Source organism: Neophocaena asiaeorientalis, unplaced genomic scaffold (assembly GCF_003031525.2).
Source record: "Neophocaena asiaeorientalis asiaeorientalis breed wild unplaced genomic scaffold, Neophocaena_asiaeorientalis_V1.1 scaffold432, whole genome shotgun sequence".
Classification (NCBI taxonomy): domain Eukaryota; kingdom Metazoa; phylum Chordata; class Mammalia; order Artiodactyla; family Phocoenidae; genus Neophocaena; species Neophocaena asiaeorientalis.
This window is the reverse complement of record NW_020174549.1, coordinates 90,204-105,509: the sequence shown is the minus strand read 5'-3', so window position 1 is coordinate 105,509 and position 15,306 is coordinate 90,204. Positions and strand designations below refer to the sequence as shown.

The following is a 15,306-nucleotide window of genomic DNA, read 5'->3' as shown; positions in this document are numbered from 1 at the left end:
TTCATTCTTTTACATGTAGCTGTCCAGTTTTCCCAGCACCACTTACTGAAGAGGCTGTCTTTTCTCCATTGTATATTCTTGCCTCCTTTATCAAAAATAAGGTAACCGTATGTGCGTGGGTTTATCTCTGGGCTTTCCATCCTGTTCTATTGATCTATATTTCTGTTTTTGTGCCAGTACCATAGTGTCTTGATTACTGTAGCTTTGTAGTATGGTCTGAAGTCCAGGAGCCTGATTCCTCCAGCTCCATTTTTCTTTCTAAAGATTACTTTGGCTATTCGGAGTCTTTTGTGTCTCCATACAAATTGTGAATTTTTTTGCTCTAGTTCTGTGAAAAATGCCAGTGGTAGTTTGATAGGGGTTGCATTGAATCTGTAGATTGCTTTGGGTCGTATAGTCATTTTCACAATGTTGATTCTTCCAATCCAAGAACATGGTATCTCTCTCCATCTGTTTGTATCATCTTTAATTTCTTTCATCAGTGTCTTATAGTTTTCTGCATACAGGTAGTCTTAATGTCAGGCAGAGGAAGAGTAAGAGAAGAGTGGGAACTAATATTTACTAACTTTCTGCCTTGTACCACTATATTACTGCCTTGTCTTTTCCACACCTGGTTCACATTTGAAAATTTGTATGTGTGCAGAGGCATATGCGCTCACACAGTCTGCCCCTGTCTCTTTTGGCACTGGGTAGTATTTCTCAACATTGCTAAATGCTTAGATGTGTATTATATCCTCAGAGGTCCTAGGATGATATACATACCCCCCATGAATCATTTCCAGTTACTTATTTTTTTCTCCCTAGCGTCAACTTGTACCCTGTAGTCAGTGAAATGCAAAACACGTTTTTCTTGAATTTGTGCTCTAAACAGCTGAATGTCAAGGTGATCGCCTGGCACAGCAGTGCTCACCTGTCTTGATGCTTCCCCAGCCCTGCTTGTCCTCCACCCTGCAGTTTCTCTCCCTGTCAGCGGATTCTCAGGCTGATGTCCGTGCTGCAGCTCACCACTCTCTCCTCTGCTGTCTCTCTGTCCTTCCTTCCCCTTTCTCCATTGTGCTCTTATTTCTGTCTCTTTTCCTCTAAGTCAGATAATGTCTTAGGATAATCTTTCCAAGTTCCAGTCCCACTGGCTTCGAGGACAGCACCTTAAGGGTGAACTTGTTGCAGGATTAAGTTTTACTTCTTACCGTGAATTCCACCTCTGATCTCAAACCAGAGTCCTTTTCTTTTCCTGTTTCAAATAGTGACACCAGGTTTAATACGTTGGTGATGCATCTGGAACCTTTTTTCTGAGTGTTGTATTAAAGGACGTGTAGGGATGCGTGGGGATGAGAGAGAGGAAAGACGGGAACACAGGGTCGCAAACTCCTGATCTTGTCCCAGCACCCCACTCCTGCTGAGCTTCTCAAGCAAAGTTAATGGTCAGAGGACGAGGTTGTACAAATACTTACTTTATGACTTTGAGCTTTGACTCCCAGGCCTGATTCAGATTCCTGATGACAAAAGCTGGACAAAGTACAGAGCTGCTTTTGCCTGAGCTAAAATGAGCCTAGGGCTGAGAGCCAACGCGGGGAAGGTGTTCCCCACCGAGGTCTAAGGCGTGGCTGTCTTCTCTCTCCAGTGGTGGAGAGAGGCTTTCTCAGGGCTGGCAGATCCTGGCAGTTTTCTCTGTAGGCGTCTAGAAAGTAACATCTTAGTAATAGCTAATTATTGAGCATTTACCATATGCTGTACCTTTTTTTTTTTTTTGCAGTAGAAACCCTTTAAATTTTATTTTATGTAAGTAATATGTGCTCATTATAGAGAAATTGGAAAACTCAGGTAAGCTAAAACAATAAAATAAAAGAACAGTTACAAGCTCACCAGCCAGAAATAATCATTTATAATTCTCTGAACTATTTGTCTCTATCCATTCACAAAAATGAGTATTTTACTTGCGGCCAATTCACTTAATACAATGCAAATGTCTTCCTCTGCTAGTAAATGCCAGTGAGCACAGTTATGCCATTGTTTCTAAGACTGCAGTAGTGCTCCGCCATGTGGATGAGCTGTCATTTATTTTGTGCTAAGTGCTTTAAATATATCCTCAGTTAATCCTCGCACTCAGTGAAGTAGGTACTGGTAGTATTCTTACTTTTGCAAATGAGGAAACTAAGACACAACGATATTAAGAAAATTGCTCAAAGACATGCAACTAATACGTGTTAAAACTTGAACCCAGATCTGTCTTGAACCCAGATCTGTCTTGTGCTGTGCTTTCAGAAGATGTGGTTTTCGAGAAAGTAACCCACACCGCCTCTCCCAACCCCCCCACCACTGTCATCTACTACCACGGCCTGACTGTTGAAATTGATGATGATGTGCAGATAGACTGGAGGTTGGGGAAACAGAGAGCAGCTCTCAGCTCCCTTTGGAAGCCGTCCTCCTCTTGTCTTTTATCCCATCGCCAGATAGTCATCTCCTAGGCTTATGCCCCAATTAATTCCTCTTTTCAGGTGTCTCAGTGGTCAATGCAGGCTAAATGCTGCTGAGGTCAAGTTATATGTAAGAATTACAAAGTGAATGTTAGATTTAATGATGAGAAGGTTATTGATGACTACGGTGAGAGCAGCTTCATTGGGGTGGTGGTACAGCAGTGTGCAGTGGGTTAGGATGAGTGGGAAGTAAGGAAAAGACGTGGTGAGTGTTGGTAGTTTGGCAGTGAAAGTGAGTGAGAGAAGTAGCTGGAGGAGGGGGATGTGGCTTTGAGGGGGAGAGGCATTTTGTTTGTTTTTTAAGGGTGAAAGAGACTTGTTTAAGTGCCACGTGGCCGTTGTTGGTGGAGAAGGAGACTGTGGGTTGAAGGTTGGAGAATAGGATGGAAGCCTCTGAGGAGGTGGGCGGAGAGTGTCCCCGGCAGAAGTGGAGGGAGGGAGTGGCCTCTCATGGGGGAAGCATACTTTTTCCATTGTTTCTGGAAGAAGGGAAGTGGTTTGTTTTTGTTTTGTGGCAGGATGTTGAGGGGCTCTTTGCTTATATCTGCAGTTTTCTCTATGAATAGATGATGAGGTCTTCGTGAAGAGTGAAGGGGGAGGTTTTGAAGTGGGGCTTAGAAGCTTTCAAAACTTCTACAGGCTTCACGTTAACTCTCGGAGAGCCGACTAAGGAAGTATGGGGAAAATGGGGAAGAGAGTTGGCTAAGGAAGTATCAAGAGATTGCTTGACAGTGTTGAGCGTCCAGTTGTAGAATTTATTGCTTCAGTCAGTGTGTTTCCCTGATTTTGTTTTTCTTCCAGACTGTGCCTAAGTCCAGAAAAGCAGGCAGTAGGTGGCTGCATTTTTGCCAGAGTTGTATGAATGACAGTGTGGAAGGGGCATTTAGGATGTGGGCAAGTAAGATGCTGAAGTGATGGTTGGTGGAATTGATGCTGAGTAAGGAAGAAAGTAAAGACAGGAGTGGACGGATTGTCAAGAACTGTAGTTCCCGAGGCTGAAAAGCCAGGGGTACTGGGAGATGGAAGAGTCTGAAATATAGGAGGTGCCAGTTAGAGAGGGAGATGTCTGAATTTCTGTGTGATGACAAAGTCTGTGGAGAGGCCATGGCAGTGGAGTGAGGTGTAGTTGGCTTAGCGGTGGGTGTTGTGTGTGGGAACCACCTGCGTCTTGAGGGCACCCAGATTATGAAGCCCGAGAACGAGGTGCTCTCAGGGGAATCAGGAGAAAGGCCAGAGGTGTCAGCAGATGACAGGTGTGAGGAGAGGTAGAGGTGTCTATAACCTGATGGCATGAGCCTCGAAAGGATTTTCCGGGGTGGGAGGAGTGGTGTGGAGGGAGCAGGATGTCAACAGCAACTCTTTTTTTTTTTTTTTTTTTTTTTTTTTTGCGGTACGCGGGCCTCTCACTGTTTTGGCCTCTCCCGTTGCGGAGCACAGGTTACGGACTTGCAGGCTTAGCGGCCACGGCTCACGGGCCCAGCTGCTCCGCGGCATGTGGGATCTTCCTGGACTGGGGCACGGACCCGTGTCCCCTGCATCGGCAGGCGGACTCTCAACCACTGCGCCACCAGGGAAGCCTTCAACAGCAACTCTTGGTCTTGGTCTTAGAGGTTTGTGAAATGTAAGAACACCAGCAGCTTTCCACTTCATGGGACAGCAAGGGGGCTGTATTCTCGGGAGAGCCAGCTTTCAGAATTTGAGCAGGTTGAGGAACTACAGGACTTCATTACTTACGGGACGAGTGTTTCAGAGAGCTGGATGGGAAGATCTGAGGAGGAGGAAATAAATGGAAGCTCGTTTCGGAAGAAGGAGGCCAGAACACTCTTCATCATTCTCAGGTGCTCTTAGAGCTACAGGGCTTTGAAACAGAATGGGATTAGCTGGCTAATATTTGATAAGGGAAGAGGTTCTTTTTTGGGGGGAGGGGGTTACTCAGACTTGTTAGGATCCAGCTGTGGCCTGGACGGATGGCATTTCTGATAGAGACAAAGCCTCTCTAGAGTGAGTTGACTGTAAAATCAACTTTTCAGTTGACTGAAAATGCTTGGGAAAGGCTCCAGGCCATAGTCACTGGGCCCATGAGCTCCTAGGGAATAAAGAGGAGTTCTTTTGTGGGACGGTGAGGCCCAGGGGACTGGATGTGCTCCTGGGGGATTGATTTTACTGTGGCTCTGTGCTGGGTCTTCCAAAGTATTAAACTTAACAAAATTTGGCAGCGATGCCTAGAGATGACCAAGGAGATATTCACAGGGTGCAGTGGTGAGAATGAATATTCTTCATTACAACTCTTGTGCTCGGTTACCCATTTGTAGATATGACTTTAGGTGTGTACGAATGACCTTATCTTGGTGGGGCATTCTAGAGTATGGAACACAGTAAGGAAGGACACAGAACAAAACTGTAAAGTGGTCGCCTCTGCTTATGGAATTGTGGGTATGCACTTCCTTTTTTATTGTTTTGTTTACCACAGATACTAGAAAATAGAGATAAACACTTATTAGTACTTTATTTTTCTTTCTAAGTCAGACCCTGAATTTCACAGAGGAAAATCTTACTACAGAATCATAGTTGGGGTTTTATTGGCCTGCATATTTTATGAGCACTGTATGTCCTATAACGGACTAGATTTCTTTCCAGAAATTCACAGTAATGTCTGTGGCCCAATTTTAACAAGTGTGCAGAATTCCAAGGTGAGTGTGTTTTGCTAGCCTCGTTCCCAGCTCTACTTTTTCTCTCTGTCCTTGTTTTTCTTTATCTTGCTCACCTACTTCTAATTTATGTCATTTGATCATATTCCACATATCGCTCTATCTTTTCTAGAACAAGTGGTGGTAAAAATAAGTAAAATAATTATCAGGTCAGAGAGTGTGAGCATCCTTCTCTTTCATGATGGTTTTTCTTTTATGTTATTGCTTTCCAAAGTATCAAACAAATTTTACTGATTTATTAAATCCCCTGTCCTTAAAGGAGCTGTTTTAAAAAATGAGTTTTTTGTGTGTGTGACTATAAGTATTGTATAAGAATGTTAGAAAGTTTGGAAATAGAGTTGAATGTAAAGCTGTCATCATAAGTCCTAGATTTTTCTTCTAACTTTTTATGTCGAAAATTTCAACACCAATGAAATCATAAAATATGTACAATTAATTTTGTATCCTGTTTTTTCTTAAAACTATCACTGAAGCATTTTTGTCATTAAAAATGTTTTACAGACATGATTACTGATAACCATAGAATAAATATACCATAATTTCCCTGACTGTTTTTTATTGTTGGACATTTAGGTTGCTTTGAATTTGTTATTTTAAATAATATTGCAGTGAACATCATTATACAGGTATCTTTGCCACAGTTTAAAAATTATTTTCTAATGATAGGTTCCTAGAAGTAGCATAGCAGCAATTTTATATATATGTATACATGTATGCCATAAATAAAGGAGATAATTCAGGTGAATATTTTCAAAAGCTTGCAATGAAGACAGACTTCTTATCAATGACACTAAAAGTAGCAGCCACAAAGGGAAAAAATGGATGAATTTGACTATATAACAATTTTAAAATTCTGTATAATAAAAGCCATTTGGCAGTTATGATAGGTAGATCGCTATAAAGAGCTTTCACAAATGGAGAAGACTAGACTCACAAATATATAAAAAGACTTCTCACAAAAGAAGAAAAATGTACAGCCAACAAACACTTGAAAGGATGTTCAACCACGACAGTCATTAAAGAAGCAAAAGTAAAACAAAGATGACATGTTATTTTTCAGTTATACTTCCATCAAAGAGAACCAGTATTGAGACTATATGCTAAGAATATAAATCAGTCTATAACTGGAAACAATTTGTCGATTAAAAATACATATACTCTTTCATGTATATTCTTTCGTAATTTCAAGAGAATTATCAGTGATTTTTACCGTAGTATGGTTTATTGATTGAAAAATTGGTAACAACCTAAGTGGGGATTTGGTTTAATTATGGTATCTCCATGTGTGTTAAAGATGATTATGTAGATCTGAACTTACTGACACAGAAAGATGTCCAAGATATATTAAAGAGACGTAGGAAACTATGAGTGCCTGTGCATAGAAAAAAACATGGAAAGATATAAACCATAATATTAATTGCATTTATCTCCATTTAGAGGGATTATGGCTGATCTTTTATTTTTTATTTCTTTAATTTTCCTGAAGTTTTAAAATAAGTGTGTCGAACCTAAATAAATAGAAAAAAAAGAAAGCAGTTGCTTGAAAGTAAAATTGGTTACAGCAGAAACAAAACTTGTGTTTTATCATACATACCGCTTTCTGTAGTTACCAAAGATTGATTTCAAAGTTAGAGTAGAAATGTTACATAGACTATAATTTAATGAAGTGGTTTTGCAAGCCATAATAAAGAGGAACAACCAGTGGATATCATGTGACAGAAGAGGACAGAAACTAGAGCCCTCTATTAGTTCTGTTTACAATGAAAATGAGTTGCATTCATTTGTCACCCTTCAAAATCGACCTTTCCTGAGCCCATAATCATCGACAAGTCCCCAGACAGAATCTGCTGGGGGACTCCGTGCGGTCTTGAAGAATGCCCCTTCCAAACTGCCTCCTTACTGGTTGAGGAAACTGAGGCTCCGGGAGGCTTGGTGGCATCTCAGGGATGCTAGGACCGCTCATGCCCCTGCCTCAGGAGGAGTGCCAGGCTACTGCTGCCAGTATCTCTGTCACCCTTATGCCTAAAGATTCATCAGTAGTGATTTGGATTTAACTATTCTATTTATTTTTTTCCCTCTCTCTGCCTCCCTCGCTCCCTCCCTCCCTCGCTCCCTCCCTCTCTCTCCCTCCCTCTCTCTCTCTCTGTCTCTCTGTCTCTCTCTGTCTCTCTAGTTCTAAAATGCTAATTCTTTTGGGGAGTCTTCTAATAAATCACAAATGCCTAAATTAAACAAATTTCCCCATGTCTTCCCACCCCTACCCCTGCATCATACGGGAAGGTTGTGTTTCATGGGTGTATGCCGGTGTGTGAAACTTTGAAAAGGGGAGAAGAGGCAGAAAGATTGTTAGTTGGGGTTTAGTCCAAGACTGAGTCCTTTAACTTCACAGTTTTGCTCAGACCGTGAGCCTGGCTTCTGGGAAGGATGAAATCATAATTTTTGATGCCAGAGCTGTTCACTGGCTGCTGCTTTGATGGATGACTCTTGTTCATGTGTTTTTTAAGTTACTGTCCTTTTAAAAAATTAATTTTTTGGCTACATTGGGTCTTCGTTGCTGTGCCCGGGCTTTCTCTAGTTGTGGCGAGTGGGGGCCACTCTTCATGTGGTGCACGGGCTTCTCGTTGCCGTGGCCTTCTTTTATTGCAGAGCACAGGCTCTATGCACGCAGGCTTCAGTAGTTGTGGCACGTGGGCTTCAGTAGTTGTGTCACGTGGGCTCTAAAGTGCAGGCTCAGCAGTTGTGGCGCACAGGCTTAGTTGCTCCGCGGCATGTGGGATCTTCTTGGACTAGGGATTGAACTTGTGTCCCCTGCATTGGCAGGCAGATTCTTAACCACTGCACCACCAGGGAAGTCCCTTGTTCATGTGTTTTTAAGATTTTCTTGGTTCCATGGATTTAAACAGACTTTTGGCTTGAAAGATTTCAATAAATTCATAAAATGTAGTTTGAACCATTTTTATCTTGTGCTTTAACCTCTGAGAACTGTGACTGTCATATAGTCGGTACCCTCACAAGGAAAAATGGCTTATCTGAGACATAATTTTGGTTTGGGCAAATTAATGTATAAAAATCCTGCTTTGGTATAAATTAGTTTTATTTAATATTGGTTTTTGTTATCAAAGTGTTGTAATCACATTTCAGAAAACTTAAATTCAGGGAATTTTTTTTTTTTTTGCAATACAATGATATTTTACAATTATTTCCTTCTAGATTTAAAAAATCACCTAAAATACAATGTAGTTTCAAGCTTATTATGGTCCTGGCAGAATATGGAAGAGTGGGCAAAACCTTTTCTGTTTTCACCTAGTCTGGTTCCTAAATGAGCAGGTGATCTGTTATCTCTACTTTTTGCTTGTTTCCCCTCTGCCTTTGGCAAAACTTGTCAGCATATTTAGCAGATGGTGGAGACTTTTTTTTTTTTTTAAAACAGATTCACAGATTTGGATTCAGTAGCAGTATCCTCGGTGGAATTATTCTGCTAAAAGAAATTCTCAGAGTTAAACTTGGAGGAAATGAATCAAATGTTTCCAAGCACAATTCTGAGGGATAGTTCCATTTCCTGAGATAGGGGGAAGTGAAACCTCGACATTTTCATTCTAGATCCTTGAAATTTTTAACTGGACCCTGTGGCCCGGACTTGTCATTCCGTGTTGGTAAGCCCTGCCACTTGGCTGGTGCGTTTGGTGGAAGAAAAGCGTGTTCTTGCCCAGGTTATTCAAAGAGAGCTTTTTTCCTTCCATTCTGCCAAGGTATGCTACTCTTCCCTTACCCTGATTTTGTTCCACTGTCCTCATTTGCAGAGTACTCGGGTGGAGTTTGACCTGCCAGAATATTCTGTTCGTCGAAGATACCAGGATTTTGACTGGTTGAGGAACAAACTGGAAGAATCCCAGCCCACTCATCTCATTCCCGTAGGTACTAAGTCAGTACAGCTTGTTACTCACTTTTCCTGCATTCTCTTTTCTGACGGTGTTCACTCAGCTCTCACCCTTTAAACTATGGATGAACTCTGCCTTACATTTCATACCAGAGTCACCCATCAAATGCACATTTTATGGATGCTGTATGATACAGTTCGCCTTCAGGGTTTTGATTTCTGATTCGCTATACAGTATACTGGTTTCTTGGGTGGGTTGGGTTAGATTTTCACTTTTATTATAACAATTTTTTGAGGTATGGAGAATCCTAATTCTCATTTGCTGCCTCCTTAAAGACTGTTTCACCCTTCCTAGACTCCATTCTTGCGGTTTGGATAGCTGCCCCCAGGTGGAGAAAGATGTCTCAGATTACAGCTGGCTGGGCTCTCTTTAGACATGGGTAATTCTGAGAGCAGGAATCTAGCACACAATCCACTCAACCACAGTTTTTCCTTTAAGAAAACAAACCAAAAGCCAGTTAACTATTTATTGAAGAAGCATACTATTTATTTGTTATTTTAGCTGCACATTTTAAAAAACAAAACTAGAGCAAATAAAATTTAAAAGACTATTTAAAATCAACATATGTATTGAGTACTTCTCAACTTTTTTTTTTAGTATAAATAACTGTTTAGACCTCAGATGTTTCTTGGGCTTTGGGGCTTTAGGGCAATTTGGATCATAAAACTCTTCAGCAGGGCTTTATCTTTCAGTAAAAACCTTGGCTGGATAACTTCTTAGCACTGCCAGTTTTCCTGCTACCACTGCATCTTCCAGTCTTCCCTTCATGGTTGGAAAAGGCTGACTATGCTGTGAACGCACTAGCAGTTTTCTTAGTTTTCAAGGCAGAAGTGGCCACGTTGCTAGTGCTGTGATGGGGATGATGGGTTTTGCTTGGGGCTCCATTCTTTCTCAGGGAAACCACTGCCCCACACCCCACCCCACCTATTCCCTCCGCTCTCCAGGCCTGAGGTTTTGCTTTTCTGTCTTCTAATCACTTAAAAACATGCCAAAAAAGAAACTATAGTTTTAAACAGTTGGAACTATTCCTTAAAATCTTAATGTGGCAAAATTGGCAGCTAGTGAAGTTTTTAAAAACAGACTTTTATTTTAGAACAGTATTAGATTTACAGAATTATTGCAAAGATAGTACAGCAAATTCTCATAGACCCCACACCCAGTTTTGCTCATTAGTATGGCGCATTTGTCACAAATAACGAACCAGTAAATGATACATTATTATTGACTAAAAGTCCTTTATTCAGATTTCCTCATATTTTGCCTGATGCCCTTTTCCTGTTCCAGGATCCTATCCAGGGTAACACATTACATTTAGTCGTCATGTCTCCTTGGTCCCAGGCTCCTCTTGACTGTGACAGTTTCTTTGTTTTTGATGACCTTGACAGTTTTGAGGAGTACCAGGCAGGCATTTTGTAGAATGTCCCTTCGTTGAGATTTGTCTGATGTTTTTCTCATAGTTAGCCTGGGGTGATGTGTTTTGAGGAGGAAAAGCACAGGGGTAAAGTACCATCCTCATTACATCATATGAGGGGTATATACTATCATTGACAGTATTTTATCACTGTTGATGTCAACCTTGATCACCTGACTTGGGATAGTGCTTATCAGGTTTTTCCACTGTACAGTTACTCTTTTTTCTCTCCCTCTCCGTACTGTACTGGAAGGAAGTTGCTTTTTATGTGTAGCCCACACTATGCATAAGGGGAATTATACAGCACTTCTTGGCAACTAGGAGTATATGAAGTTCGGTACTTAAAGACCAAAGGTTAGACAGCGACACCTGCTGGTAAAACATAGTAGACTCATGCATAGACACTGAAGCCAGAACTGAGAGAATGGAAGTCTCCAGAATGCCCATGGTGGATCCAGAGTATCTTTAAGTCTGGTTTCCTATGGTCTGGATAAAAGCAGTGAGTAGAAGCATCTAGAGAATTAAATTTCTTCATAAATTTTTAGTGCATATCTGCTGTGGAGAGAGATTTAATGTAGGAGAGCATCTCTGACTTAAACATGAAAGTCAGACTGCAGACAAACTCTTTTTTTCCCCCCAAAGAAATTCATCTTACAGCAGCTTTGCTGGGAGGCGTCTGTTATTAATAATCGACTTTGGTCCTTTTACTAGGCCTTTTTACTGCCCTTGGGAAGGTGAAGGGTAATAAGATAGACAAGGGACTCCTGCCCAGGGGAGTTAACTATCAGATGGAGACCCAGTAAACATGTAACATAATTATTGTTTAAATTTTCATTTCTTTTTTTTTTTAAAGCTTTATTGAGGTATAATTCAGTATACCATACAATTCACCCATGTGAAATGTACAAGTCAGGGGCTTTTGGTATATTCATAGAGCTGTGTAACCATCAGCGCAATCAGTTTTAGAATCTTTTCATCACCCCCAAAAGAAACCTCTTACTTCTGGCCTGTTGCTTCCAAATCCTCTATCTTCCCCATTGCCTGGCAACCACTACTCTACGTGTCTCTATAGATGTGCCTGTTCTGGACATTTCATGTAAGTAGAATCATACACAATGGCCTTTTGTGACTGGGTTTTCTTTCGTAGCATAATGTTTTCAGGGTTCATTCATGTCGTAGCATGTGTCAGTGCTTTGTTTTTATTGTCAAGTAGCATTCCATTCTATGGATATATTATATTCTGTCTGTCCATTCACCTTTGATGGACGTTTGGGTTGTTTCCACTTCTTGGCTGTTATGAGTAACGCTGCTGTGAACATCCATGTGCAAGTTTTTGTGTGGACATATGTTTTCATTTTTCTTGGGTGTATACCTAGGAATATAATTGCTGAATCATGTATAACTCTATATTTAACCTTTTGAGGAACTGCCGGACTGTTTTCCAAAGTGGCTGCATCATTTTATGTATGCACCAGCTGTGTATGAGGGTTCCATTTTCTCTACGTCTGCATCAACACCCGTTATTCTCTTTCTTTTTGATAATAGCCACCCTAGTGGGTATGAAATGGTATCTCTTTGTGGTTTTGATTTGCATTTCCCTGACAGCTAATGATGTTGAATTTTTTTAAAATGTACCTTTATTATTTTCTTTGGAGAAATATCTGTTCAGATCCTTTGCCCATTTTAAAATTGGCTGTGTCTTTTTATTGTTGAGTTAAAATGGTTCTTTATATAATCTAGAAACTAATCTCTTCTCAGATATATGATTTGCAAAAATTTTCTCCCATTTAATGGGTTGTCTCTTTATTTTCTTGATGGTGTCCTGTGGAGTACCAAGTTTTAAAATCTTGATGAAGTCCACGTTACCTATGTTTTCTTTGCTTGTGCTTTTGGTATTTTAGCTAAGAAACCATTGCTTATTCTTAGGTCATAAATATTTACACCTATGTTGTCTTCTAAAAGTCTTTTTTAAAATAATTTATTTATTTTTGTCTGCGTTGGGTCTTCGTTGCTGCGCACGGGTTTTTCTCTAGTTGCGGCGAGCGGGGGCTCCTCTTCGTTGTGGTGCGCGGGCTTCTCATTGCGGTGACTTCTCTTTGTTGCGGAGCATGGGCCCTAAGCACATGGGTCCAGTAGTTGTGGCTCATGGGCTCAGTAGTTGTGGCTCACGGGCTCAGTAGTTGTGGCACACAGGCTTAGTTGCTCTGCGGCATGTGGAATCTTCCTGGACCAGGGCTCCAACCCGTGTCCCCTGCATTGGCAGGCAGATTCTTAACCACTGCACCACCAGGGAAGTCCCTTCTAAAATTTTTATGATTTTAGCTTTTAGAAAATGTAGACCTGTAATCCGTTTTGAGTTTGTTTTTATACAGTTAGTTTTCATTTCTTTAACCAGGGAAGCTACATATCTTCTTATGACTTTATTGAATGTTGGCATTTCTTTAATGAATTGCCTCTTTGTTTTTCTATTTTTTTTCTTAGTGGTTTGTAAACACTCCGTATCTGCGAAGGAAATTAACCCAGTTGAGAATATCTATTTTTTTCTCTAGTTGTCTTTTGTCTTCAGCTTGACTCCATAAAAGATAACAAACATCCCTTCCCTCCCAGCCAAGTTAATTTTTCCCTTACAGTTTCTGGCTTTGAAGCTTGTTTCTAACCTAGGATGTTAAAAAAAAAAAAAAAAATGTTCTGTATTTTCTTCTATTACTTTTATGTCCTCATGTTTTATATTTAAATCTAGGATTTTTTCTGATGCGAGATGGGAGGATCTTATTTTTTTCAGGTGATGGGTGGGTCCAGAACCATTTAGGAGTACTCAGTGGCCGGTGTCATCGTTTGTGCCTTAGACTATGTCATGCATTAGAGTTGTACGTTTTGGGGCTGTTTCTGAACACTTTGGTTCATCGATCTCTTTTCTGTTTCGTGTGGTACACTACTGTAATAACCGTAACTGAATTATTACAAGTTTACAGAACGTTTCATCATCTGGTTCGATAGGCCCCCATCTATGCCCACAGTAGTCTTTGTTTTCTGAGATGTTCTGCCTATTTGCACGTTTTGTTTTTCTGGTGAATTTTAGAATCTTTTGAATCAGTTGGAGAATGGCGGGGGGTGGTGGGTTCTTGGGGGTTTCTGTGGGTTTTTCTTTTTGCCAATTTTAGTTATAGCTGTGGTTAAAAATACGTGAGAATTCCGAAGCTTTCAGAGTCTATTGCTTACGTTGTGAGCCTGGAGATAAAGTTCCCACTTTTTTTGAGCTTCACTGGAGCCATGTGAAATTGTAGGTGAACAGCCAGCCAGACTGTGGTTCTGGGGAGGCCCCAAGTTCTTTCATCTGCCTCTCCGCATTGGCTGTCCTGAGACCTGCCCTGTTTGCAGCCCCTATGGCTCTGAACTTGGCAGTTTCTGGGGCTCTACTGGGGAAATCCAACCCCTTACTTCCTTAGCCGACTGTTCCCTCGCCTGAGTAGTGTCACAAGATGGTTGATACTGATGGATTTTTCTCTCAATCCAATCTTTTCTGCTTTGTGTCTTTAACAAATTCTGTCCTGTTAACAGTACCTTTATATTTTCTGGTGCTGCAACAGATTTTTCTATTTTTATATTGCTTTGTTTTTCTGGAATTTTAAAAGCAGAAAGAAATAATCATATGTTCTTCAAATGCCAACCTAAAACTAGAACTGTGCTGGATGTGTTATGTTTGTCATCTCATGATGGTAATTCACTTTGTTTTTCTTTGTAATCTAATAGTTGGAGCCACCAGAGAGTCTTCATTGTGACGTGGTTTTTGCTTTTTAATTTATTTTTTGTCTCAGAAGTTGGTTTTAACACCGCTTCATTTACTGGGGCACAAATAATTACACAGCAGAGAGATTTCATGACTCGATGGATGCACATTTTGAAGATGAAACAGATACATTTATTAAAGGCTTTAGTTTTTAATTTCACTTAGAAATTTAATGTTTGCTTCAATTTTTATGAAGGGAGCTCTGCTGGAAGGATGCATTTGTATTTATTATGGACCCAGTTTTGTTTTGGGTAGTGGTAAACTCATGGGAATTAATAGGAAGAAATTTGTAATGCAGCATTTGTTTTTCTTAATATGAAATAATCAGTAAGAAGTCTAACTTCACTTCCTAGTCGGCTCCTTTTTTTTGTACTGTTAAAGATATATGCTTTTAGCTTACCAAGTAGATAAGTTAATAAATAGTGAATCATTAGTTGAACTTTCCAGTACCTGAATTAAATCAGGCTTTGTGACTTTGTCCCTATAATTTTATTGAAGTATATTTAATGTACAATATTATGTAAATTACGGGTGTACAATGTAGTGATCACAATTTTTAAAGGTTACACTGCACTTATAGTTACTATAGAATGTTGGCTATGTTCTCTGTATTGTACAATATATCCCTGTAGCTTATTTTATACATAATAGCTTGTACCTCTTAATCACCTACCCCTACATTGCCTCTTACCTCTTTCCTCTCCCCCCGGTAACTACTAGTTTGTTCTCTATATCTATGAGTCTGTTTCTTTTTTTGTTACAGTCACTAGTTTGTTGTATTTTTTAGATTCCACATATAAGTGATATCATAACAGTATTTGTCTTTCTCTGTATGACTTATTTAGCTTAGCATAATACCCTCCAAGTCCACCATGTCATTGCAGATGGCAAGATTTCCTTTTAACCTTGATGGTTAGGAGCAATATTTTCTGTTAGTTTGATATAAATAGGAAAAATAGTTTTCTGTCAGGTAGTGGGTATGCAGTAA

General features: G+C 40.2%; 1 protein-coding gene across 1 annotated transcript in view; it reads left to right on the top strand.

Annotated features, from left to right (window-relative positions):
- SNX30 (sorting nexin family member 30) overlaps positions 1-15,306 on the top strand; it is a 111,889-nt gene that overhangs the window by 54,104 nt on the left and 42,479 nt on the right. The window contains exon 4 of the mRNA XM_024757282.1: positions 8,983-9,093. Within this exon, the coding sequence (XP_024613050.1) occupies positions 8,983-9,093 (111 nt within the window). The remainder of the gene's footprint in view (positions 1-8,982; positions 9,094-15,306) is intronic.